Below are 24,076 nucleotides of genomic sequence, written 5' to 3'. Positions count from 1 at the left end.
ATACAGTGCTGGGGGAGACTGCAGTGTGTGGTCTGGAGTCAGGAGTTTGAATCTTTGCTCTGCGACTTACAAACTCTGTGACTCTGGACAAATGACTTAACCTCTTTGAACCCACTGCTTCATCTATAAAGTAGTAGTGCGTTATATATCATAAGCGCTCAGTTAAACTTCAGTGCCATTACTGTTTTTCTGTACTTAACAGTCGCTAATTGCCCGCCTTCCAAAACTTAGGCATCGGTCCTGGGAAGTGATGGTGAAAACAGCAGACAAGATCCCTCCTTTTATGAACCAGCAGGACAAAAATGAAAATTAAACAAATACATAATTATAAGTACAGTAACTACCCACAAGAACAAAAGTAACTACAGGAGAATAACTGACAGAGGGCCTTTTACTCTGGGGGCATTAGGAAGGACTTACTGAGAAATTATTTAAATTGATACTTGAAAATGAATAGAATTTTATCAGGAGGGGTATCCCAGGCAGAGAGAACTATATGTTCAAAGGCTTCAGGCTGGAAAGAGCTTGGTATGCCCTAGGATCTGGAAGAAGGCCCGTGTGGTTGTAGCAGAGGCTGTGAGGGTTTAGCCCCCACCTGTATTGGGGAGTGGCTGGCAGCTGGGACCCATCCCTTATCACTGTCTTGTCTTCGAAGTGGGACTAGGATGTAAAAAGTAAATGCTAACTGTTTTGAAACTTAGCTCATTTATTGGGCATAATCAGAATTGAATTATCTCATGAAAGTGAATTTTTCAAAAACTAAGCCTATCCTTTTAAATGCTAGAGATTTTTTGTTTTTGTTTAATGGAAACTCTTCTAAAATATTTCTCTACCTTCTTAGTCAATAGTATGACCCTGGATCATTTAGGAAGAGATTAAATTATGCTATCCCACCACTCACATTATTTTATTTTGTTATTTTATTTATTTGTTTTTTTAAAGCATTAGAGTTACTTTTATTTGTACCCTTCACAATACAAGTTCTCCAGATACTAAGGATTATCAGTAAATGTCCCTTCAGTGGTTGACCACAAAAGGCTGAAGTTCTTTATAATATAGTACAAGTCATTTTTGATTCTCTCTCTCACATTCAATGTAGAGTCTATCAGCAAATACTGTATTTTCTGATTCCAGACATACTTTAAATCCATCTACTTCTCTCCATTTCCATTGGCTAGCACTCTATTTCAAGCCACTGTAATCTTTCACCCAGATTCATGCAATTGTCTCCTCATTTGTATCCTCTTTTTCATTCTTGGTTCTCTAGTCTATTTGCTTTTTTTTTTTAATTTTATTTTTTTAAATTTACATCCAAGTTAGTTAGCATATAGTGCAACAATGATTTCAGGAGTAGATTCCTTAACACCCTTACCCTTTTAGCCCATCCCCCCTCCCCAAACCCCTCCAGTAACCCTCTGTTTGTTCTCCATATTTAAGAGTCTCTTATGTTTTGTCCCCCTCCCTGTTTTTATATTATTTTTGCTTCCCTTCCCTTATGTTCACCTGTTTTGTCTCTTAAACTCCTCACATGAGTGAAATCATATGATATTTGTCTTTCTCTGACTAATTTCACGTAGCATAATACTCTCCAGTTCCATCCACGTAGTTGCAAATGGCAAGATTTCATTCTTTTTGATTGCCAAGTAATATTCCATTATATATATACCACATCTTCTTTATCCATTCATCCATCGATGGACATTTGGGCTCTTTCCATACTTTGGCTATTGTTGCTGCTATAGACATGGAGGTGTATGGGTCCCTTCGAAATAGCACACCTGTATCCTGTGGATAAATGCCTAGTAGTGTAATTGCTGGGTCGTAGGGTAGTTCTGTTTTTACTTGCTTTTTTTTTTTAATTTTTAAAAAATGTTTATTTATTTTTAAGAGAGAGACAGAGACAGAGACAGAGCACGACCTGGAGAGGGCAGAGAGAAAGGGAGACAGAGAATTCGAAGCAGGCTCCAGGATCCGAGCTGTCAGCACAGAGCCCGATGCGGGGCTCAAACCTACGGACTGGGAGATCATGACCTGAGCTGAAGTCAGATGCTCAACCAACTGAGCCACCCAAGCGCCCCTGTTTTTAGTTTTTTGAGGAACCTCCATACTGTTTCCCAGAGTGGCTGCGCCAGCTTGCATTCCCATATTTTGTTATTTTTTTTTAATGTTTATTTATTTATTTTGAGAGAGAGTGCACGAACAGGGGAGGGGCAGAGACAGAGAATCTCAAACAGGCTCCACACCATCAGCACAGAGCCGATGCAGGGCTTGAACCCACGAACCCGGAAATCATGACCTGAGCCGAAATCAAGTCGGACGCCTAACTGAGCCGCCCAGGTGCCCCACCACTCACATTATTTTATTAAAATTTTTTTTAATGTTTATTTATTTTTGAGAGAGAGAGAGAGAGAGAGAGAGAGAGACACCGAGTGCAATCAGGGGAGGGGCAGAGAGAGGGAGACACAGAAACCAAAGCAGGCTCCAGGCTCTGAGATGTCAGCATAGACCCCGATGCGGGGCTCCAACTCACGGTCGGCGAGATCATGACCTGAGCTGAAGTTGGTCGCTTAACCAACTGAGCCACCCAGGCACCCCTCACATTATTTTAATATGGTGTGGCATTCATGCCCTCAAGAGCTGTTGAGAATGTGGAGCTGTTTTCTCCCCTTTTGAACGGCCCGTTGTCTGTTCGTTGAAGTTTACTTTTTTTCCTACAGAAGTGATAGACCCCTTGCAATATCCTTTTCCTCTTTGCTGCTGATCCTGTCTTGAAATACACTATCCCCCAAATTTTATTTGCTTCTTTTGTAAACTAAGAAAATGGATTCCTAATGTTAGACCATTCTAGCAAGTTTAGCAAATTGACTTAGAGTGATGGTCTGCAGGTTTATCTTAGAGGTCAAATGCATAGATTTCTACTGCACAGACCCTGGCACCAGAAGTCTCCCTTGCTTCCTTCCAGTGAGCATTCGGCTCTTTGGGGCTTCTGTGTAATGCAGGTTGCTGTTGCCCACCCCCACCCCCACCTTTGCAACACTAGAGTGTTATGGAGCAGGCAGCTGAATTTGTTTGTTTGTTTGTTTAAACAAAGAGCAGTGGAAAAGCAAACTGAGCGGTTAAATTATTGATGAGTCATAGAATCTTAAAGAACTAGAAATGTCACTCCAGTCCCCTTGCCTTGGTGGTAAAGTTAGGTTGTGTCCCTCACGCTCCACACAGCTTTCAGCAGAGCTGGAAATAAAATTCAGGTTGAATATTATCCCATTGCTCTCCTGTGTATCATCCTGCCTTGCAGAAGACTCTGAATAATTGAGTAGGTATGAAAACTTGTGTAATATTTGGTGTTTAGCTGTTTCATTTCTAAGAATAGTCTCCATGAGAACTGGAACATTTGTGATCTTATTTTTAGCTCATGTTTTATGATCCTTGCAGCGCCTTATTTAACAGAACTGAATTCTGTTAAGATTTTCTCCCTGCCTGCGAGAGCATCACCTAAGTTGTGTTCCAGACCTCTTTTGGACATCACTGTGGCCTTTCTGTCCCTGTGTTCCCTAGTTGGGGTTTGGAAGCCTGAATCTTAAATTCCCAGCTTTTATGGAATCACCAGGGCCTTGCCTTTTTATGTTATTTCATTTGATTCTTATTATTCCAGTGAGTGAAGGAGCATAATTCAGTTTTACTCTGGAGGAAATGGATGCCCAAGAGAGAAAATAATTTGTGCCTGTTTTTCCAACCAGCTAATAACTGGACTGGGCTTTTGCACCCACTTTTGTGGTTTTATTTTCACTATTACAGGCTGCCGTCTATAGATTAAAGGTCTAGCATGTTTCGCCTTCATTTTTAGACTTCTGTAGGAGGTGTGTTTTGGGGTATAAATGCTCCACAAGCACAGAATGTGTATTATTACTTCTGTTTCCCCAGTGCTCCAAATAGGGCATGGCCCATGGTAGACACACAGATGTACTTGTCACAAGAAGGAATCTGTGTGAACGATGCCATCATGGGATTCATTCCCTCGTTTACTAGCCAGAGAGATGGTTCCTGATGGCAGGACAGTTGGGTCATCTGCAAGTGCCTTTTCATCTGGGCCTGGCCCTGTGAACCTGACCCACACTTGGTTGTCCAGTGTTGGTTCTTCCAGTATTTTACTTTTGATCAGGTGTGTAACTAAAGACAGGCAGAAGTTTCTCGTTACCAAGTGGTTGTTTTTTTGTTTTTGTTTTTTTTCCAAGCTACAGTGACTGTCGGGACTAACTTTAAGTTCTCCAAGCTATAGCAACAGTAATTAGGCTTCTGGTTTAATTAGATGTGAAGACAAAGTTCTCCCCCTGAAGAATGTTGTGGTTTGTGGCCTTTCTCTTTTTCCAGGTGGAACTAGCAGTTGGCCACAGGACCAGAGAAATGGACATTTGTGGTAATTCATGGTCTCTAAAATGTGTGGACCTCAGGCTTTAAAATGGTAGGCAATAAATGCATGGATAAATCTTACCGCCAGCTGTCAAGGTGGATGTATTTCAGAGAAGGTGTTACGAGTTGTCCCTTACTCTCTTAACATAATGAATCCCTGAAAACCAATTTGGTTACAAATGCCAGCCAGCGATTCCCTGCTGCCCAGAGCTTCCCTACTGGGGGCAGTAAACGGCTGTCAGTACCATCTGGGACACTAGAAATCACTGTTCAACAGGTGATGAACAGAAGACTGTGAGTATATCGGTGAATAATGATGTTAAGATGTGGTATTAGGGAGTCTACCTCAAATCAAGACCACCCATGTTAGTGTGACGGGGGGTCCGGGGTTCTCTGACCTGTCCTGTAACCTTCTGTTACACCCCGTTAGCCAGTATTAATAGAAGAATAAACTGATATGTTCTATGTGTACCTTTTATACCACCCTTTCATATGTTCTTTCTTCAAAATAAAATAACTTCTATAGTTTTATGTTTAAAAGTGATTCCTGATAGTTGGAGGTGGGGTGGGGAGTAATTCAGTCAATCCAGAAAAACTATAAAGAAGTATCACCATAAATTCTACCACTTAGAGACAGTTGCTGTTAAATTTTGAAGGACCTCCTTCCAGATGTCTGTTATCCATTAATACACACCCAGGATTTTATACACTATTCCATAACTTGCTTTGTACTCAACACGTTAGGAATATTGTACCTTGCAATGTCAGTGACTACCTGAAACATTTTCAGCAACACCTGGTATGTTGTTTTATTGCACACCTTAGCTTATTTAACAAAGCTTTAATCCCTCACCTAGAATATACAGATACAGTGATAGTTTATGGGATTGTTATATGGATTAAATGATAATGTGTGAAGATGCTTTGCAATGGAGATGGCCTGTAGGAAGTGCTCAGTAGTTGTTAGCTGTGGTAAACACCCAGGTACAAACACATCTTTTGTTAAGATGTGTAATTACCCCCTATGATAAATTCCTAAGATTGGGTTTGTTGGGTCACAGGGTATGGGCATGAGTTCTGATTCACATCACCAAGAATCTCTTCAGAAAAGTGGTAGCAGTTGATATGCTCCCATGGACAGTGCACACAGGTGCCTGGTCTCCGTGCCCTTACTGGATAAGTTCTGTTGAGCTTTTCTGGAAGGTGGAAACGCCATCACATTATTCTTCTTTGATTTCCTTTGGATTACTCGTGAAATTGAATAGCTTTTCATATGTTATGAGCTGTTTCCTTGTCCTTTGTGAATTGCTTGTTTGTGTCTTTTCCCTATTTTCTTTTGAGGCCTTTGTCTTTTTCTTATTGACTTGACAGCTCTTTTCTATAGTAACCCTTTGTCATGTTGCAAATAATTTTGACATTTTTCAAACTTGCTATGTGGTATTTTTGCCATTAAAATTTTTATATAAAGTCAAAGTAATCCCTATATTATGTTACGGGTTCCATTTTTTGCATCATTTTTTGTAATGGTCTTCTCGTTCTGAGATTAAAAATAGTCACTCATCTTTCTAGGAGTTTGATTATTTGACTTTTTGTATTTAAATCTTGGCTGTATGTGGAATTTATTTGGGAGTGGGGTTAGAAGGGTTTTGAGGATCCAGCTTATTTTTTCCAAATAGCTAGTTTTTCCAGCACTTGTACCACTAACTTGAAATGCTAGCTTCATCATACACTAAAAGAAACCTTGTCCAGTCTTGGACTTTGTTTTGTTCCATTGATCTGTCTTGTTCCTGTGCCAGTAACTGTGTTAGGAGATTAATAAGTCTGTCTCTAGAAGTAGCAAATTTCATGCTTACCTGCTCCTGATAGAATCAGACTGACATTTTACATAGCCAGTCTTAAACTGCTTCGTTTCTGAGCTTCCTTCTGTAGGGTATGATTAAGTAATCTGAATTACTGTATTTACTCTGTGGTCCCACTGGATACTGGTTTTTGGATTGCTCATCACATAGATAGCATTTTTACATGGTTTCCCTTAATTTTGACCTGCTTCTAGATTGTACACTTGGCTGAATGCTTAGCAATATGAAGTGGCCAGATCATGTTCTCTTTGTGCTAAATAATCTACCTCTTAGGCATACTACTTTGGAGCAACACAGCTATTGTTTTCCAGAAATAAAACATGCTTCAATTCTCCCCACCTTCTCCGTTTCAATTGTCAGGCATACAGCTAACACGTAACATCGTTTTTGCAACAGTGCTTGAGGTAGACATTCCCTCTACCTTCTGTTGGCTGGACTTCTTGACTCCTACATGTTTTCATATGTTCAGTATTTTAATGTTGTGGGCTATTCATTGGTAATACTGTTCTGAAGGTTTGGGGTTTTCTCCTCTTAAAGGGATTATTCTGCCTTTCACTTCTTTATAGCCACAAAGCTTTGTCCTCGGCTCGTATTTCTTTTATTCATCTTAACTTTGCTTTGATTTGAACAATTGAGCCATAACTTATGGGTTGATTAAGTTCAGCTGTATATACCATTGGAAACCTTGCCTATTTGAGCACGTAATCTTGTGGCCTCGTCTCTGTTTTCTTTGGGTATTTCAAGCAGAAGTACTTTTCTTCTCACATTTCCTTTTCTGTATTTTTATTTTCCTTCTATTCTTACCATAACTTGTCTATCCTGATCTTAAAATTCTTATTTATTTTAACAAGCACTTACAGCATCTACTGCACACTCAGTACTTTACTATAGATGGTATTAATATGCTATTTGTGTTATCCTTTGAAATTTTTCAGAATGCTTACACGTATCTTTGTGTGTGTTCTACCGCACAACAACATTCCCGCGCCGTCTTGCTATTGCTTGTATCTGCTCCCACCTCTGTAAGCCCTGCTTAAATCTCAGTATGCAGACCATTGTTTCTTTGTTCTCAAATGTTTGGATTTCTCTTCTGTGTAGTCTACCCCTGGCCAGTGTCTCCAAACACTTTGATGTGTTCAGGGCATCTTTACCAGTTTGGGCCATATGGAGTTGATGGTAACTACAAAGGGAAAGAGGAGTGAGGTCCCTATTGTAGGTGTGAGCACCCAGGAACATATCCTAGTGGCCACAGTGCTCTGGCTGGCAGAGGTGTAGGGAGAAACCCTGTTTAGCCATTATTTACTGAAATGTTGGCAATCATGGTAGAAGGAAGATTACGCACAGGTCAATAATGTTGGTAGCAAGAGTTTGTGAATAGACTTTTATGAGGTATTTGTGGAGCACTTAATACATATAAGACCTTGTGCTATACCTGATGGGTAATACCAGATCACAGTGCCTGCCATCTAAGAATTCCTAGCGTAATTTGAGAGGCAACCAGATATGTAAATAGTTATAGTACCAGCAACATCTAGAAGTGCTGTGAGAATAATATCTAGGAAGAGATCATGTAAACTGCGATAATTAGGAACCAGAATGGTTGGTTTTACATGGAAAAGTAGGATTTTGCACTGGCGTAGTCCTTCTCTTGTAGCTGTCAAGAAGGAACACCCACCATACAGTACTGAGGGGCAGTGAACAATTTCAGAAGAGAACCTTCCTTTTCTAAAACCTGCATTTAAAAAATATTTTCAGTGGGTATAGAATTCCATCTTTACAGTTTTCCCCTAGTTCTTTAAAGATGCTGATCCACTGGCTTGCATTGTGTCTAAGGGGAAGTCTACTGATTCTTTGTTCTTCTGTATGTAATGTCATTTCTTCTTCTGAGTGCTTTTAAAATTCTTATCACTGGTTTTAAACATTCTGAATAGGATGTGCTTTGGTGTAGTTTTCATTGTGCTCCTTCAGCTTGGGATTTGTGAGCTTCTTAGCTCTCTGGGTTGATACTTTTCATTAAATCTGGGAAATTCGGGGCTCTTTATTTCTTCAGGGTTTTTTTCTATTCCCACCCCCCACATCTTCCAGACACTCCTATTACATATATATTAGGTTACTTGAAGTTCTATAGCTCAGTGGTGCTCTGTTCATTTTTCCGGTCATTTTGGCTGTGTCTCACTTGGATGGTTTCCATGGGTAGGGCTTCGAGTCTGTTTGTGTCCTCTTCTGCAGCGCCTCCCCTCCTGGAGATGCCATCCAGTGTAATTTTCATCCCAGACGCTGTAGTTCCCATCTCTACAAGTCCAATTTCAGTCTGTTTTGTATCTTCTGTGCCTTTATTTAGCATGCTCAATCTACTCTCTCACTTCTTGAACCTGCGGAGTATAATTACAGCTCTTTTAATGTCCTTGTCTATTCTATTATCTGTGTGATTTCTGGGTCAGCCTGATTGATTTTTCTCATTATGGGTCCTGTTTTCTTGCTCCTTTGCACGCCTGGTTTTTTTGATTGAATGTTGGATATTGTGAATTTTATTTTCTTCAGTGCTAGATATTTTTATATTCCTATAAATATCTTGAACTTTGGTCTGGCACATAGTTAGGTTCCTTGGAAACGGATTGGTCCTTTTTGTTCTTGTTTTTTTTGTTTTGTTTTGGTAAGCTTTTAAGGCAAGACCAGAACAGCATTTAGACAAGGGTTAATTTTTCTTCATTGGTAAAGTAGAGTTTTTCCAAGTATTCTCTCTAATTCCTTGTGAAATATGAGGTTTTCTCCTTTGGTTGTTGGGAGCAGGAATTATTTCTGCTCCTGGGTGAGGGCCACATATGGTCTCCTTCAGTCCTTTCAGGTGGATCTTTCCCTGGTCTCAGGTAGCTTCCTCACACGCATGCACTGATGAGGACTCAGCTGAAGGCTTGGCAGGGTGGTTGGGAAGCCTCCATCTGTAGATCTCCAGAGTTTTCTTTCTGTCCAGCTCTTGCCTCTCTAGCACTCTACTACTGAACTCCAGCCTCTGTGGCCTCCCCAGACTATCAGCTCATCCCTTCAGACTTCTGGGCTCTGCCTGAGTTTCCCTCCCCTGCACTATGGTCTGGAAATTCTTTCCATACAGTAAGCCAGGGAGGCCTTTATTTGTTTCCCATCTCTCTGGGATCATTGCCTTGAGATCCAGTGTCTTGAAAACTATTGTTTTACATATTCTGTGGGGTTTTTTTTTTGGCGGGGGGGGGGGGGGAGTTGTTTCAGGTGGGAAGGCAAATCTGGACCTTGTGACTTCACCTTGGCCAGAGGCAGAAATCCTCTCAGAACATAACTTTACATTTCATACTCCTTCCTATCATAGAGAAATTAAGTGGGTCTGGCCTTTTCACTTCATCATCTGCCTTTTCAGAGCTTTACAAGTAGTTCTTTTTTTTTTTTTTTTAATGTTTTTTATTTATTTTTGTGTGTGAGAGAGAGCGCGCCAGCAGGGGAGGGGCCAAGAGAGAGGGAGACACAGAATCTGAAGACAGGCTCCAGGCTCTGAGCTGTCAGCACAGAGCCCGATGCGGGACTTGAACTCACAAACTGTGAGATCATGACCTGAACTGAAGTCAGACGCTTAACTGACTGAGCCACCCAGACGTCCCCACAAATAGTTCTTAAAGAAAATGAATTGGTGGCGCCTGGGTGGCGCAGTCGGTTAAGCGTCCGACTTCAGCCAGGTCACGATCTCGCGGTCCGTGAGTTCGAGCCCCGCGTCAGGCTCTGGGCTGATGGCTCGGAGCCTGGAGCCTGTTTCCGATTCTGTGTCTCCCTCTCTCTCTGCCCCTCCCCCGTTCATGCTCTGTCTCTCTCTGTCCCAAAAATAAAATAAAACGTTGAAAAAAAATTAAAAAAAAAAAAAAGAAAATGAATTGGATGTTTTGAGTGCCGTCCATATGCTATGCAGTATATTAGTTCCTAAAATGAAGGTTTTGTCCCTGCACGACATGGGCTTCAGGTCTAGTGAGGAAGGCAGACAAGGTTCTTGTTGCTGTAATTAAAAGTAACACATATTTTGAAACATTTTAAGATGCCACTGCAACATAGGGTGACATATACATTGTACCAAGTGTGATAAATGATTAACCATATGAACTGATGGCCTTTTGCCAACACTTGTGAATTCTGTCTCCTAACCATGACCAGGTTGCCCACCCTTTCCTGGCCATCCATAATTCTTCTCTCTTTGCAGGAGTAGGATTGTATCTGTGCTCTTGGTCCCCCAACGCTCCTGGATCTGTCTTCTTTCCATATGACCTTTTCTTTCCACCTGAGGTTTGATCTGTTGTTAGATCTGATTTCATTTTTGTCTTTGACTTTCACTAGAATGAGAATATTAAAGACTGGAACCTGGTCCTCATACAGGATGAGAAATAATTCCTGTTCCCCCCAAAAAAGTTAGTTGCTTCTGCCATGGATGGATGGGTGTTTTTCAATGAGTGTATGTGTTTTCAAAAGTAAAATGTAATTGGTTATTGGGAAGGGAAGAGAGGGAAGGTTAAGGGTAGCAGAAGACCACAATTATAGTTAATAAACCTGGCCTGTATTTCCAGAGGAACTCTTTGGATGATAAATGAGGTCAGCCATCCTTTGAGTTGTTCAGGTGAAGCTGGGAGTTGCTAGTGATAGCTAATAATCCTCCTTCTTCTGTGACCGGGCAACAGGAACATGTGAGTAATGCATTGACTAGGTCAGGTGTGTAGAGCTTTGTCTGAAAAGTGAGAGTTGTAGATCATGATTGGCTCAAGACTAACTATACTGTGGTCTGATCAAGATAGCCAGGACTCCGGTGGTGGAATTTTTCTTGTATCCTAGTCAGTTGTGGGGGCCAGAGCCTTCCTTGGAAAGATAGCCTATGTTTAGATGACTGTGAGGCCATGTGGTCTTTCTGGTGCCTGTGGTAGCTCTGGATATTCCTGTTCCTCAAGGAGCTCATTGATGTAATTTCAGACACTATATTCTCACTCAAGAGAACATGCTGTCTTGCTCTGTGTGCAGTATCTTACAAGACACATTGCTGTGTCAGTTTTTAAGCTTCTGGTTCCAGATGTCTCTAGCAGCCCTACGTTTTCTCAGATGCTTGGCCAGCTTACATGTATGAATGGCCTTTCTGTTCTGCAGAGGCTGTGAGAAGCTCTGCCCGAGCATTTGAGAGTTAACCAGCATTTAGTCAGGCCCTCTGTGAGGCACTGATTGTACAAGAAATTGTACAAGAGCTTCTGCTGACTTCAAAGATACTTACAGTCCAGAGGGGAAATAGCGTAGGTGAATTCAGAAGCCCTTTCAGGAGAACCACGAAAGAAAATTAGAAGATAAGCAAAACAGTTAGTGTTTTGAGTCCTGTCTCTTCAGACCTCTCTGTTGGGGTAGCGGCTTGAGTGACCAAGCGGCTGGCCTCCCACCATTTATAGACATGTTCTATTTTGAGACTGAGTTGGTGGTTTGGGAAGGACGTATAATCATTTTCAACAAATGCTTATTGAGTGTGTAAAGTATCGTGGTAGGCATAAGGAATACCAACAAGTATAAAGTTATTGCCTCTGCTTCTAAGGAATTGCTCATACTCAGAAAGGCAGGGCATGCTTAAGATGAAAAAACTTAATAAGATATATGTCTTTGTAAGAGAAAAGCACGTAATTGTCACCATTTAGTAGAACTAAATACTAGACTAATTAACTGCTCGGAGAGTAGGGCTTGAGGTGGTGGGGCATGTGGCAGAGGGAGAGGAAGTATCTTTACTTTTTACTATACATCTGCCCTGTGAACAACATGGGTTTGAACTGCATGGGTCCACTTACACGTGATTTTTTCTGATGAGTACAGTACTGTATATGTATTTTTCTCTTCCTTATGATTGCCTTTATAGTGTTTTATTTTCTCTAGCTTATTTTATTATAAGAATATAGCATATAATACATATACAAAATATGTGTGCATCTACTGTTTATGATGTTGGTGAGGCTTCCAGTCAACAGTAGCCTATTAGTAGTTATGTTTTGGGGGAGTTAAAAGTAATATGCAGATTTTTGACTGTACCAGGGGGTCAGCACCCCTGACCATCCCCCACCCCCCCGCATTGTTCAAGGATTAACTGTATATATTTGTGTATGGTTGGAAATTTTTACCAAGTGCCATTGTTGCCTTTTTGGAATTCTTTCTTTATCAGTTAAAAAATGATAGAAACTAGTAGATTATACAAATAATGTTAGCCTTGAATATCTCTGCACGATAGGGTTACAAATGGTTTATATTTTCCTTATCATACCTCCCTACTATTGCCTACATTTTCTATAACGGATATGTATTATTTTATAAATAAAGTATTTGAAAACCAAAACCCTAAAGCATCTATGATGATGATTATAACTATAGTCCAACATGCTTACCATATCTTGGAATTAACACAGCTTTCCCTTTTCTTTCTCCTCACTCTTACCACAACAGTTAAGATTGTTCTTCTATCATAATCATCATCACTAAATAAAGGTGAAGTAGGGCATTGGCTCTTTGAGTCTGTCCCTTGTCATTTTGGGTCAGTGAGTTAACGTAGGAGCCAAAGGAATCCAGCTATTAACTGCTCAGCTGTACTGTGAAGACTGCCTTGAAAAATGTAAATTATGCTGATTGGGTTACAATTATATCTGTCAATGTGGGCTGTGATCTCTTGTTTTAAAGCATCCTAAGAATACTTTCTGTATCTTTATATTTAGTCCTGTTGGAGAAAGCAATTAGATTATTCCATCTCCCCATCTGGTGCAGTAAGAAAACTCATCTGCTTGGCTTACTTTGTATGAGAGAGAATTAAAATGTCCAAGTTGTTTGTAATTTGGGTTAAGTAGTTCAGTCCTGTCTCTCCCAAATTTTGTTCTGGGAATCCGTATCCCCTTATAGTTATGAACTGAATTACTTTGAAAGTAATAGTGTTCTGAATTATTTAAGGAAGTCAAAGATCAAAAGACAGATGTCATTTCTAAATGAATTTTCTTTTTCCTTGTAGCATGTGTTTGATGATCTCAGTGTCTCAGTATCCTTGTCCTGGGTTGGAGATGGCACTGGGGTAAGTAGTATTTTGAGTCTGTTAATTCAGCGTAGCAAGAAGATGTCGATTTTAGGAGTTTAAGCAATGAATGTTGTTACTTCCTGAAATAGTCTCCAACTTCAGTTGCAGAAAATGCATGTTTGCGGTACCGACTTTCAGGACGATGATTGGTTTGGTTTTGCTTTAGAACTGGAAGCATCTTGTGACCGCCTTCTTCCATAATAGGAAGATAGACACCATTTTAGTCTCTGGTGGCTGCTTGGCATCAAGATGAGCAAGAAGAAGAAAGAGAAAGGAGAGTGCCATGTGCTGAGACGGGAGCCTCACAATACTTGGGAAAACCCCTGTGTAGAAGCGGAAAACTGCACATTGCACATCTTGGCATTTTTCCTCCAAACTGTATTGTTCCTGTGTCCTTTCCCACAGTTAGTGTTGAAGGACCGTGGCGCCCATGGGCTCATGGTTGCTCAGCTCCCTCTGTTGTCCCTTCCCCACCACAGAGAAGCCGCTGCCAGGATCAGGGGCGTGAAAGGAGAGTTCTTTAGCCCCTTATCCCTGCTAGTATAGACAGTCTCCCAGTAGGAGGGTGTGCTGAGGGTGGCCTCAGGTCTTGAATCTAGGCTTGACATTACCTGGCTCTGTGCCCTGCTGTCTGAACAAGGTCAGGGACCACAGCTCATACCCTCTGGGATTCTGGTAATGTATGTATCGTAGCATTTAGGCATGTGATGGCTATATCAGGAACCAAAAGAAATAATTTTGATGTTGAAAAGCAAGCTACAAATTACTTACTTTAATTAATTTTAAAACTTCTGGTAGACTGTCTCTTTAATCATGTCTTAGTTTCTTCTAAAATTTGGGTTGTATGCCAATTTCCATGATTTATCCATTTATCTAAGAGAGTTGGCATCTCCAGGATTTCTTGTTACATGGCTACCTGAGACTCCTTAGCCTGTTGTGCTAATCTGTCAGAATCTTTTCTCCATGCATATTTTTGTCTAGGAAAATAATTATTTAAAAAATTAACTTCATGGAGAAATAACAGCAAGGAGAAGAAGGAAAGGACAGATGTATATGACACCGTGACTTCTATTAGAGCGCCCGTACTATTCTAGGCTCTGTAAGCAGGAAGAGAGATGATCTTTACCTGAGAATATCTTACAATAATAGAGATACAAAGTGGTTAAACCCTTCCTTTATTATAATGTGTAGTTGATTACTTTTGCCTCACTGTTACAAGTGTATGTGATGGGACCATTTCAACAAAATGAGTCGAGATCTTGAATCATTGTGAGCCCTAGTAACTTGGTATGTCTTGGTTTTCTGATATTAACAGTATAGGCTACTACAGACCAGGGCTGTTGGCAGCCTCTTAGATGTTGATTTAATCCCATCACATGCAGACATGTAATTAGACTATCTTTCTTATTGACTGCATGCTTTTGTCTCTTCCCAGATCATTCTAGTCTTGACTACCTTCCATGTACCACTGGTAATTATGACTTTTGGACAGTCCAAGCTATATCGAAGGTGAGATGTATAACGTGGCTGGGGCATTGGCTGAATAGCATATCTACTTTTATAGACTTGATGGAGTCTCAAAGCTGATTTAAAGGATCTTCTAGGCATCTTAAATTTTCACCAGACTGTCACACTCAGCACACTGAGTGCCTACTTAACAACCTGAAGAAATATGGAAAGGGATCTAGTTCCAAGAAGATTAGGCTGACATAATTGAGTGGCAAAACAATAAAGGAAGATGAAGGAAGAGTCCATAGGGATGTGTCTGTTAATTTAAATGGGTATTTATCTGTGGGAAAGTAGCATAGACTTTAACCACCTTTCTATTTATTATGATTTTTTATATCCCTGCAGTAGCACAAAATGGTTTTTATGTCCCTGAAATGGTTTTTACAGTCCTCACTATACCTCCTAAGTGAATGTGATTTATCTTATAATAAAATGGATACTGGGGCACCTGGGTGGCTCAGTTGGTTAAGTATCCAACTCTTGATTTCGGCTCGGGTCATGATCTCACAATTCATGGGATCGAGCCCTGCATCGGGTACTGCACTCAATAGCACGGAGCCTGCTTGGGATTCTTCCTCTCTCTTTCTCTCAAAGTAAATAACCAAGCATTTAGAAAAATGGGTACCTATTTTAAGCCCTAAACAGATTGTTTCCAGATCAGGAGGAGGTCCTCAGGTCAGACCTAACCCAAGTGCCTAATAGTGTTCACATTGGTAATGATGGTGGCTGGCAGTGTGTGTTCAGGAGTCATAACCTATACTGTGACATTCACAAGGTTTTAGAGTTGTCTTTTCAAAGATACAGGTTGGTTAAATAGTAGGTTCTTTCCCTTAATTATAAGATTCAAGACCAACCAACTCTCAGAAATTGCTGATTGTCTTCTCAGTCATTTGTGCCTATCCCATTTTTCCCCAAGGGACCTAAAGAATATGACATCCCAGCAGATGACATAGAAACTACCTGTAGGGCTCCCGGGAGCATTGTACTCTCTCAGTGTTCTTTATTTGACTGTTGGCATTCACTTCAACATGGAGTGAACCCATGTTGAAGTTCTGAGATGGATCAACCTACCCTCCCCTCCCTAGTAGGCATGATCACTGACTGCTGCTACTAAGCCTGGAGCCAGTGCTCTCTGCCCTTCCACACAGTGATGTTGGCTTAAAAATTTGCTAAGAAGGAATTGCCGTCTGGAATTGTTGTAAGCTCCATAAAGGCAAGGTTCTTGACTAACTCCCGGTTCTCCAACAACCAGCCAAACAGCTGACTCATAGCAGGCAAGCAGTACATACTAATTGAATGAATGCGTGTCTTGGCTTCTCTATAATTTTTAGGCTGATATTATTTTTTATTTGATAAAGATTGACAACACATTGTAGAACCCCAGTGCTAGAAAGGGCTATAATTTATAGGTGATTTTGTTTATTCATTTAGAACAGCGGTTGAAACATTTCAGACAGATGAAAAGTATCCTGTTTGGGAAAGGAAAAACTACATTTAAAAAATTTGTAACTCTTTCTAGTGTTTAAAAAAACTTGCTGTCATAAAATCTTTCCATATAATACAGTTTTTCTTACCAATTTACATTTCATTATAAAAGGAATACAACCATATTATAAGACATTTGGAAATTTTAAAAGAAAAAAGTTCACCGTAAGGTATAATCTTAACTTATTTGCAGTTTATTATCTTGATTTTCCCCTTTAATATTATTCGTATGGCCACGTAGTCTTGGGAAGCAGCATGGTGCAGGGTAAAGTTGCCAGATTCTGTTGGCAAATAGGCCTGGGATTGAATCTCAGCACTATCATTTATTTGCAAGCAGAATGAACAAGTCATTTAGTCTCCCTAAATGTTCTGTCATCTGTAAAAGAAAGATGATAACAATGGTCATCATAGACCATTATCATTACTAATGGTAACTGTTGCAAGTTATGCTTTGCAGTGGCTGGCGTGGAGTAAGAACTTGGTGGGGTCAGCTGCTGCCGTGCCAACAGCCAGGGATGGCTCGTAGCCAGCCTGTTCTGGCACTGCTGTACCAGTTGTTAAAATGAATTTGAAAGCCTCCTGTGCCAGTTGGTAAAAAGTGATTGCCTGCCCCCAGATGCTTCCATGGCTTCTACAAATGCACACATCCCCTTGCCGCTGCCAATATGCAAGTCTTACTAACACCTCGTGTCACAGCCTGTACCCATTCTGATTGGTGAATGTTCATACCACGATACTTTTCATATCCCCTCTGCTGGTAACTCATCATTTTTGTTAGATTGACAGAATTTACTTAATCACTATCCTCTTGGAAACTCAGGTTGTAGCTAATTTTTTCAGGATTACTAATGCTGCTGTGATACATATCACACATGTATGTGTCATAGAAGGTGCTGATTTCCAGTTCATTTTTTGGTAGCAAATCCTCTCCTATTGATTCCAAAGAGCCATGTTGTGAAGGCTGTTTACTAAACTCTTCCTCCTCCAGGTTGAACTACCTTCTATCCCTATTGTCTGCATCACTTATTTGCTTGCCTTCTGAATTCACTTTTTATTCTCTATGTTGCTCTTTAATCGTGTGGCTAGAACTGTTCCTGACAGGTTCATGAGTCATACCCAGGGGGAGTAAAATGTATTTTCATGACTCTTTTTTCCCATCCTTTTGCTTTTCAATTTTGTGTTTACTTTAAGGCAGCCAAAACCAAAACAGAAACAGTATCGCTAAATGTCACTGTTAAAATACCTACTACCATCTGACTCAGTCCTTTTCATCCTATACTTGTCTAGTCTTGTGAGAAACCCCTAACATACATTTTACCAGAGGGCAGTGCTATTTGTTTCTGATAGTCTCATGTTACTAAGGTTCTTTTGCTTCATGTTGCACAGCAGCGTTTTTGTTTGGTTGTTTCTTGTTTTTGCCAAGGTCATTTTGAATATTAATTATTTCCTCCCTGCTGTGAAGTGAGACCTTTTCCAGAGTTTAGGTGGAAACTTTAAATATGCCTCGTTGCTTCTCCCCCTGGGCTGGCCTGGCTGCTGTGAAGTGACTCATGTTGTTGAACGTGCCAGCCAAGAGGCACGTGTTGCTTTGGAGGAGAGGGGGTAGTTCGATTAAGATGAGTCCTGAATAGGGGGAGGTTGCCCAACTGAAAAATAAAATAAAAGCCTTTTCAATGCACTCTGAGACTCTTCTGTTTTTTACAGCTCCCATGATTATATTACTTACTGGATTATCTTTCCGTACCAAATCTTATGTGGTCAAAGGTTCATTTGGGGTTCAAAGAAAAGGCACTTTCCTCACATGCCAGCTGCTCTGAGTAGTAGGGCCCAGAGGCTCACAGGATTAGAAAGAAGCTTTGTTACCTACGCTGAGTTAGAGGGAAGTATACGTTGGTCTTTAGGTTATAAAAAAGAATTGTGGGTGGGGCACCTGGGTGGCTCAGTCAGTTAAGCTTCCAACCTGGGCTCAGGCCACAATCTCACGGTTTATGAGTTTGAGCCCCGCATCGGGCTTCATGCTGACAGCTCAGAGCCTGGAGCCTGCTTCAGATTCTGTCTCCCTCTCTCTCTGCCCTTCCCCCTCTGGTGCTTGTGCGCGTGCTTGCTTTCTCTCTGTCTCTCTCTCTCTCAAAAATAAATGAACGTTTAAAAAAAATAAAAAAGAATTATGGGAAGATTTGGGAAATAAATAAAAGCCCTAGGCATTAATGATTAGGTAAAATTGAATAATAGTATCTTCAATTAAAAGAGTTATATTTGAGGGGCGCCTGGGTGGTGCAGTTGGTTGAGCGTCCGACTTCAGCCAGGTCACGATCTTGCGGTCCGTGGGTTCTAGCCCCGCGTCGGGCTCTGGGCTGATGGCTCAGAGCCTGGAGCCTGCTTCCGATTCTGTGTCTCCCTCTCTCTCTGCCCCTCCCCCGTTCATGCTCTGTCTCTCTCTCTGTCCCAAAAATAAATAAAAAACGTTGAAAAAAAAATTAAAAAAAAAAAAGTTATATTTGAATAGTTTAAATTTTGATTCTCTGTTAAGGAATAATTTATGTAATAAGTTGTAAAGTTCATTTGCCTTTTTCAAATGTGAAGTTAAAAAGGAAATAAACTAGATCTGTGGTAAACATAATTTGGTTTTTGGCAACTGAAAGATATTTTGCACCCTTTTGTTTTATGGCCTCTTGAGGCTAACTTTTCGTTGTAAGATCAACTTAGTGAGACACATGTAAGCATTATTGTGCATCAAAATTCTGTACCTAATTACCGCAAAACTGCTGCTATTTTATTTCCTATTGAGAGTTGTTCAACTTTTGGAAATTAGTAAGGGCATCTTAAGAAATTTCAAATTAAAATTTATTCCATAGTCAGTATAAATTTTTGAGGATGTTACTTGAAAGGTAAACTTAAAGGTATACAACAGATATTAAAGTATAGTAAGCTGGCTTCTCTAAGACATCTTGTATGACATTCTTTTAAATGATATGCTTGGTTCAGTTTTCACTGTAGTAGATTATTAACAATGACTGCATATGCTACAAGGGTAGCATAAAGTCCATTATAAAACATATTTTACTGTTCTTTTTCCTTAAATAAAAAGTTTATTAAAATGTATGATGATGGCATTTTTACTAAAACTTCACTTTTACAAACTTAAGGCATATAAAAATCATGAAACTAGGTGGTTTTCATCACGTAGGAAATATTCCCATGAAAATACCTATTGCATTGCCTTGTCAACCAAAGCAAAATAAGGACACTGGATACATTCTCATGTTCCTTGTGATGAAAAGTTCTGGGACTTGGGGCACCTCGGTGGCTCAGTTGGTTAAGCATCTGATTCTTAAACTCGGCTTGGGTCATGATCTCACCATTGGTGGGATTGAGCCCCATCTCCGGCTCTGCTCTGACAGCATGGAGCCTGCTTGGGATTCTCTCTCTCCATCTCTATCTGCCCCTCTCCTGCTCGTGCTCTCTGTCAAAGTAAATAAATGAACATTAAAAAAAAAAAAAGTTCTGGGATCTTATCCACAATATCTTACCCTTTTTATTTTCCCACTTATATTTTCAAAATTTCTACAGAAAACCTGTATCCTTTTTTGCATAAGGATTAAAAAAAGATTAGAATTAAAAGACATTAGACAATTAGCATTAGACAATCGGGGTTAAATAAAAAGTTTTTTTTTCAGCCTAATGTAAATTCACATTCTGCCCATTTTACTGGCTGGTCTATGATTTGAGGTCTGTAATTATGTAGCCGCATTTTAATATGCTACATTCTCCCTATTGGCCTTTTAACTGGAAATCTCAGTACAGCTGATTGTCATTTTTCTACAAAGTCTCCTTGAACGCTGAATTAGTGAATACTGAACCATTTGCTCCTAGGGGAAAGAAAGAAAGGTTTAGGCTCCTGCAAACCTCTGGTCACAACATTCATTTTTGTCAATTGGTCAGTACATAACCTTGTTTTGTGTGTGCTTCTGTTGAAAGATACATTATTTAATATATCTTGATTCATTAATGTTGAACTCACAACCAGATCCTGCTCAAAAGACGCTTATCTAACTCCTTTATTTTCTCCATGAGGCACATCAAAGCCTTCTTGTGTGCGGGAACACTAGGTAGCCCTTCAACACTGTGCTAAGGGGCTATTTTAAACAGCAGAATAACCAACAAAAAATGCAAAAATGCAGAAGGCGTGGTGCTAAATTAATAGACTGTGAAGAAGACCCTTATTTGCAGTATTAGAGCTGGAACAAGAAGGCAGAGCAGCTCCCCGTTGGACCTCAGCTGGGAATGGGCACACTGGGTTACTCAGATGTTCGTCACTCTGTGCATGCCTGCAAATGACTGCCAGAGTGCCATGAGTATTGATTTTAGGGTTACAAATACATTTGAGTGAGTAGTCACATTTGCACCTATGGAGTCCCTGAACAATCAGGATCTAGTGTGTAAGCTTTCCTGATTAGTGAAAACGACAAAAGTGTAGTTATTTTTTTTTTAAGTTTATTGTCATCTTTGTTGCTTTTATGTTGCAATTTATAGCAACTTAATCATGGCAGAAATGAACTAAAGAAACAGAAAAATGGTTAGGCCTGAAAGCCAAGCAGACAAGTATATCTATGCTTGTTTGATTGTTGAGAAAATTAAAATGTAAGATTATCTGAGATATTGTAGAACTCTTATACTGTTCCATTTCATTAAATGTCTGCAGTTCAAATGCCTGGTATTACAAGTTCCAATGTATTGTAAATGAAAAGTGTTCAAAAACAAGGATGTAATTTTTGGCTGTTGACATTGGGATTGAGTGTCAATATATGAGTCTTCTGGAAAAACCCTCTTTTGAGTCCTTCATCTTGCTAGGAATTTGCATGCTTTTTTTTTTTTTTTTTTTTTCAACGTTTATTTATTTTTGGGACAGAGAGAGACAGAGCATGAACGGGGGAGGGGCAGAGAGAGAGGGAGACACAGAATTGGAAACAGGCTCCAGGCTCTGAGCCATCAGCCCAGAGCCTGACGCGGGGCTCGAACTCACAGACCGCGAGATCGTGACCTGGCTGAAGTCGGACGCTTAACCGACTGCGCCACCCAGGCGCCCCGGAATTTGCATGCTTTTACTAGAAGTTCCATGTGAGGATTACTTTTTTTTTTTTTTCATTTATTTTAATGTCTAGAGTTTTCTTGTTCTTTGGGGTTATTAGGTTATATTCCAATAATATTTTTATTTTAACAGTTTCTCGAGCTGTACACACGTGCATATTGTTATGCATATGTTTACAGCACAGATACATGCATAAGTGATCATTTCTTTTTGGCAACAAGAAATTGGTTATTTTTTGTTCAAAAGACTTGTTCCTAAAGCAGGTGGTTTCACAGGGTTTTGTTAACTTATCATTTGACTGCTGTTTATAATGCTGTTCATTATCCTGTGGAATTTGAAAATGGATTTATTTTTCAAAATGTTTTGTTGTTTTCCTTTTCATGATACATGTTGTGTGTGGATAAATGTGCTGATAGAAAATAAAATTACTTTAAAATAAAGTTTTGGGGCACCTGGGTGGCTCAGTTGGTTAAAGCGTCCAACTCTTGATTTTGGCTCAGGCCGTGATCTCATGGTCCATTGTGAAATTGAGCTCCACCTCGGGATCCACGCTGGGCATGGAGCCTGCTTGGGATTCTCCCTCTCCCTCTCTCTCTGCCCCTCCCCGCTTACATGCACACTGTCTCTCAAGAAAAAAAATAAAATAATAAAATAAAGTGTTATATTAAAATGTATTCCTTGGCCTTATGTGGTCTTAGCAGAACCCTACCTAAATCCTAGCAGGTTGATACTAGTCCATTGTACTCCAGTTGTTTTTTAAGTGGCTAAGGTCGTGTCACAGATGATTTTTTGTTTTGTGCATTGTTGCTTTCTCTTTCTGAAGGGGAGGGATATGTTTTGTTGTGCCAAGTTCTTAAAAAGCAAGCAGGCTTGCCAACAGGTTTGCGGAGGTTCCCTGGGGATGTCATGAAGGAGGGGAGATTTGTAAGCTGGTGATAAGCAAGCAACTACAAACTCCTTTAGATGGTTGTCTGAGCGATTGATGATATGTACCTTGTAGAGCTATGAATTGTTCGTGCATATTCCTTGACCTGCTGTCTGGAAGATAAGAACACTTTCTGTACTCCAAAGCTAAGGAAAGGGTAATAAAGGGATTGGTTGGGCACTGCCTAACCCCCAGTTTGTTTAGGAATCTTCTGTGTGTGTGTGTGTGTGTTAAGAAATGGGAAGAGTTATTCAGACAACCTAAAGTCACATGTAATTTGCTTTGCATACCTATGCAAACACTCACAAATACTGCCTTCCTGTCTGCTCTCAACTTCCTCTGAGCCCATCTTTACTGCCAGGCCACAAGCCCTGGCAAGGTAGCGGAAGACTGCAGGTTGTAAGAGAAAAACTCACAAGTAATTAAAAGTTGGTCTAGTATGGGACTGAGAGTTAAGAGAATTGCTTGTAGTTTTACAAGAATTGTAAAGAATTCTCAGTTAACTAGAATTGCCCCTAGTTAACTCATAGACTTTTGACAGTTGCCTCCCGTTGAACCTCCTTATCTGTGAGGGTAGTCGGACAAAATGTCCCCAGTCCCTTGTATCTCTCATGTTCTGTGGTTCTGTGATTATTTGTTGAGGCTGCTACCAAAATTGTGCCATCTGTTAAGTCGTCTATTCTGTTGGTGAAGACCACTGCACGTTGCACTTATCACCGGGCAGTTGACTTGCAAAACATGGTGGTCTTCACTGATGAACATTTAGATTCAGTGAATGTGCAGATTTCACATTCTATGTCATGTTTTATCAGAACTGCACACAGTATTAAACCCGTCAGAGGTAGAGAGCTACTGATTTTTTTGCTTTTAATTTTCAAAATCGAAACACGAAATTGAATACCTCTCAAAGACATTGTTGGAATGAACCTTGGGGGAAAGCTTTGACAACCCAAGAGATGACATTAAGTGCGTTTGTTTTCCCTAGCTGTGTTTTGTGTGCTGCGTGCACTAGAGGCCGGTACCTGGGACGGCAGCCTCTGGAAGTGGAGGACTTTAAGACTCCTGCTGCTGAGTTTACAGCTTTATCATGTGTACTGTGCATTAACAGATTAGTTAGGAGGCCTTTGGCTACATTTAGCAGACATCTCAACCCAAACTAGCTTAAATAATAAGGGAATTAATGGCGCATAACTAATACAGAAGTTATTCAGTCCAATGTCACAGACTCTGGAATTCCAGAATCCCCTCAGCAGTTCTCTCCATGTATGTTGGCTTATTTTTCAAGCTACACTCTCGTTGTGTCAGAATGCCTGTAGCAATTTTTTGCTTTGTGTTCACATATTACAGTGTTGGGTTTCTCAAATTTTGCATTACTGACATTTGGGACCAGATAATTTTTTCTCATTGTGAAGCTGTCCTGTGCATTGTAGGATGTTCAGCAGAATCCTTGGCCTCTACCTACTAGATAGATGCCAGTAGTATCTCACCCCTGAGTTGTTGATAATCATAAATGTCTCAAGATGTTACCAAACGTTTGCAGCTAGGGATGGGGGTGGGGGGCAAAAATACACTGATTGAGAACCACTGATCTAAAAGGAGACATCGTTTTGTCAGGAGGCTATCTTAAGTGTAAAGAGATGTGTTTCCTAAAAGACTCCAAATTCCCCTCTTTGGTCTTATTGGCTCATCCTGGGTCACTCCCCATTTCTGATCCCATCACT

At 40.3% G+C, this 24,076-nt stretch overlaps 1 protein-coding gene across 2 annotated transcripts in view; it reads left to right on the top strand.

Moving 5' to 3' along the window:
* SORT1 (sortilin 1) overlaps nucleotides 1-24,076 on the top strand; it is a 67,813-nt gene that overhangs the window by 9,655 nt on the left and 34,082 nt on the right. For both annotated transcript variants that reach the window (XM_043575770.1, XM_043575769.1), the window contains exons 2-3: nucleotides 13,285-13,344; nucleotides 14,783-14,856. In XM_043575770.1, coding sequence (XP_043431705.1) covers nucleotides 13,285-13,344; nucleotides 14,783-14,856 — 134 coding nt within the window. The remainder of the gene's footprint in view (nucleotides 1-13,284; nucleotides 13,345-14,782; nucleotides 14,857-24,076) is intronic.

Source organism: Prionailurus bengalensis, chromosome C1, assembly GCF_016509475.1.
Source record: "Prionailurus bengalensis isolate Pbe53 chromosome C1, Fcat_Pben_1.1_paternal_pri, whole genome shotgun sequence".
Lineage (NCBI taxonomy): Eukaryota > Metazoa > Chordata > Mammalia > Carnivora > Felidae > Prionailurus > Prionailurus bengalensis.
Note: the sequence above shows the minus strand (reverse complement) of the source record. Positions and strands in the feature narration are given on the sequence as shown.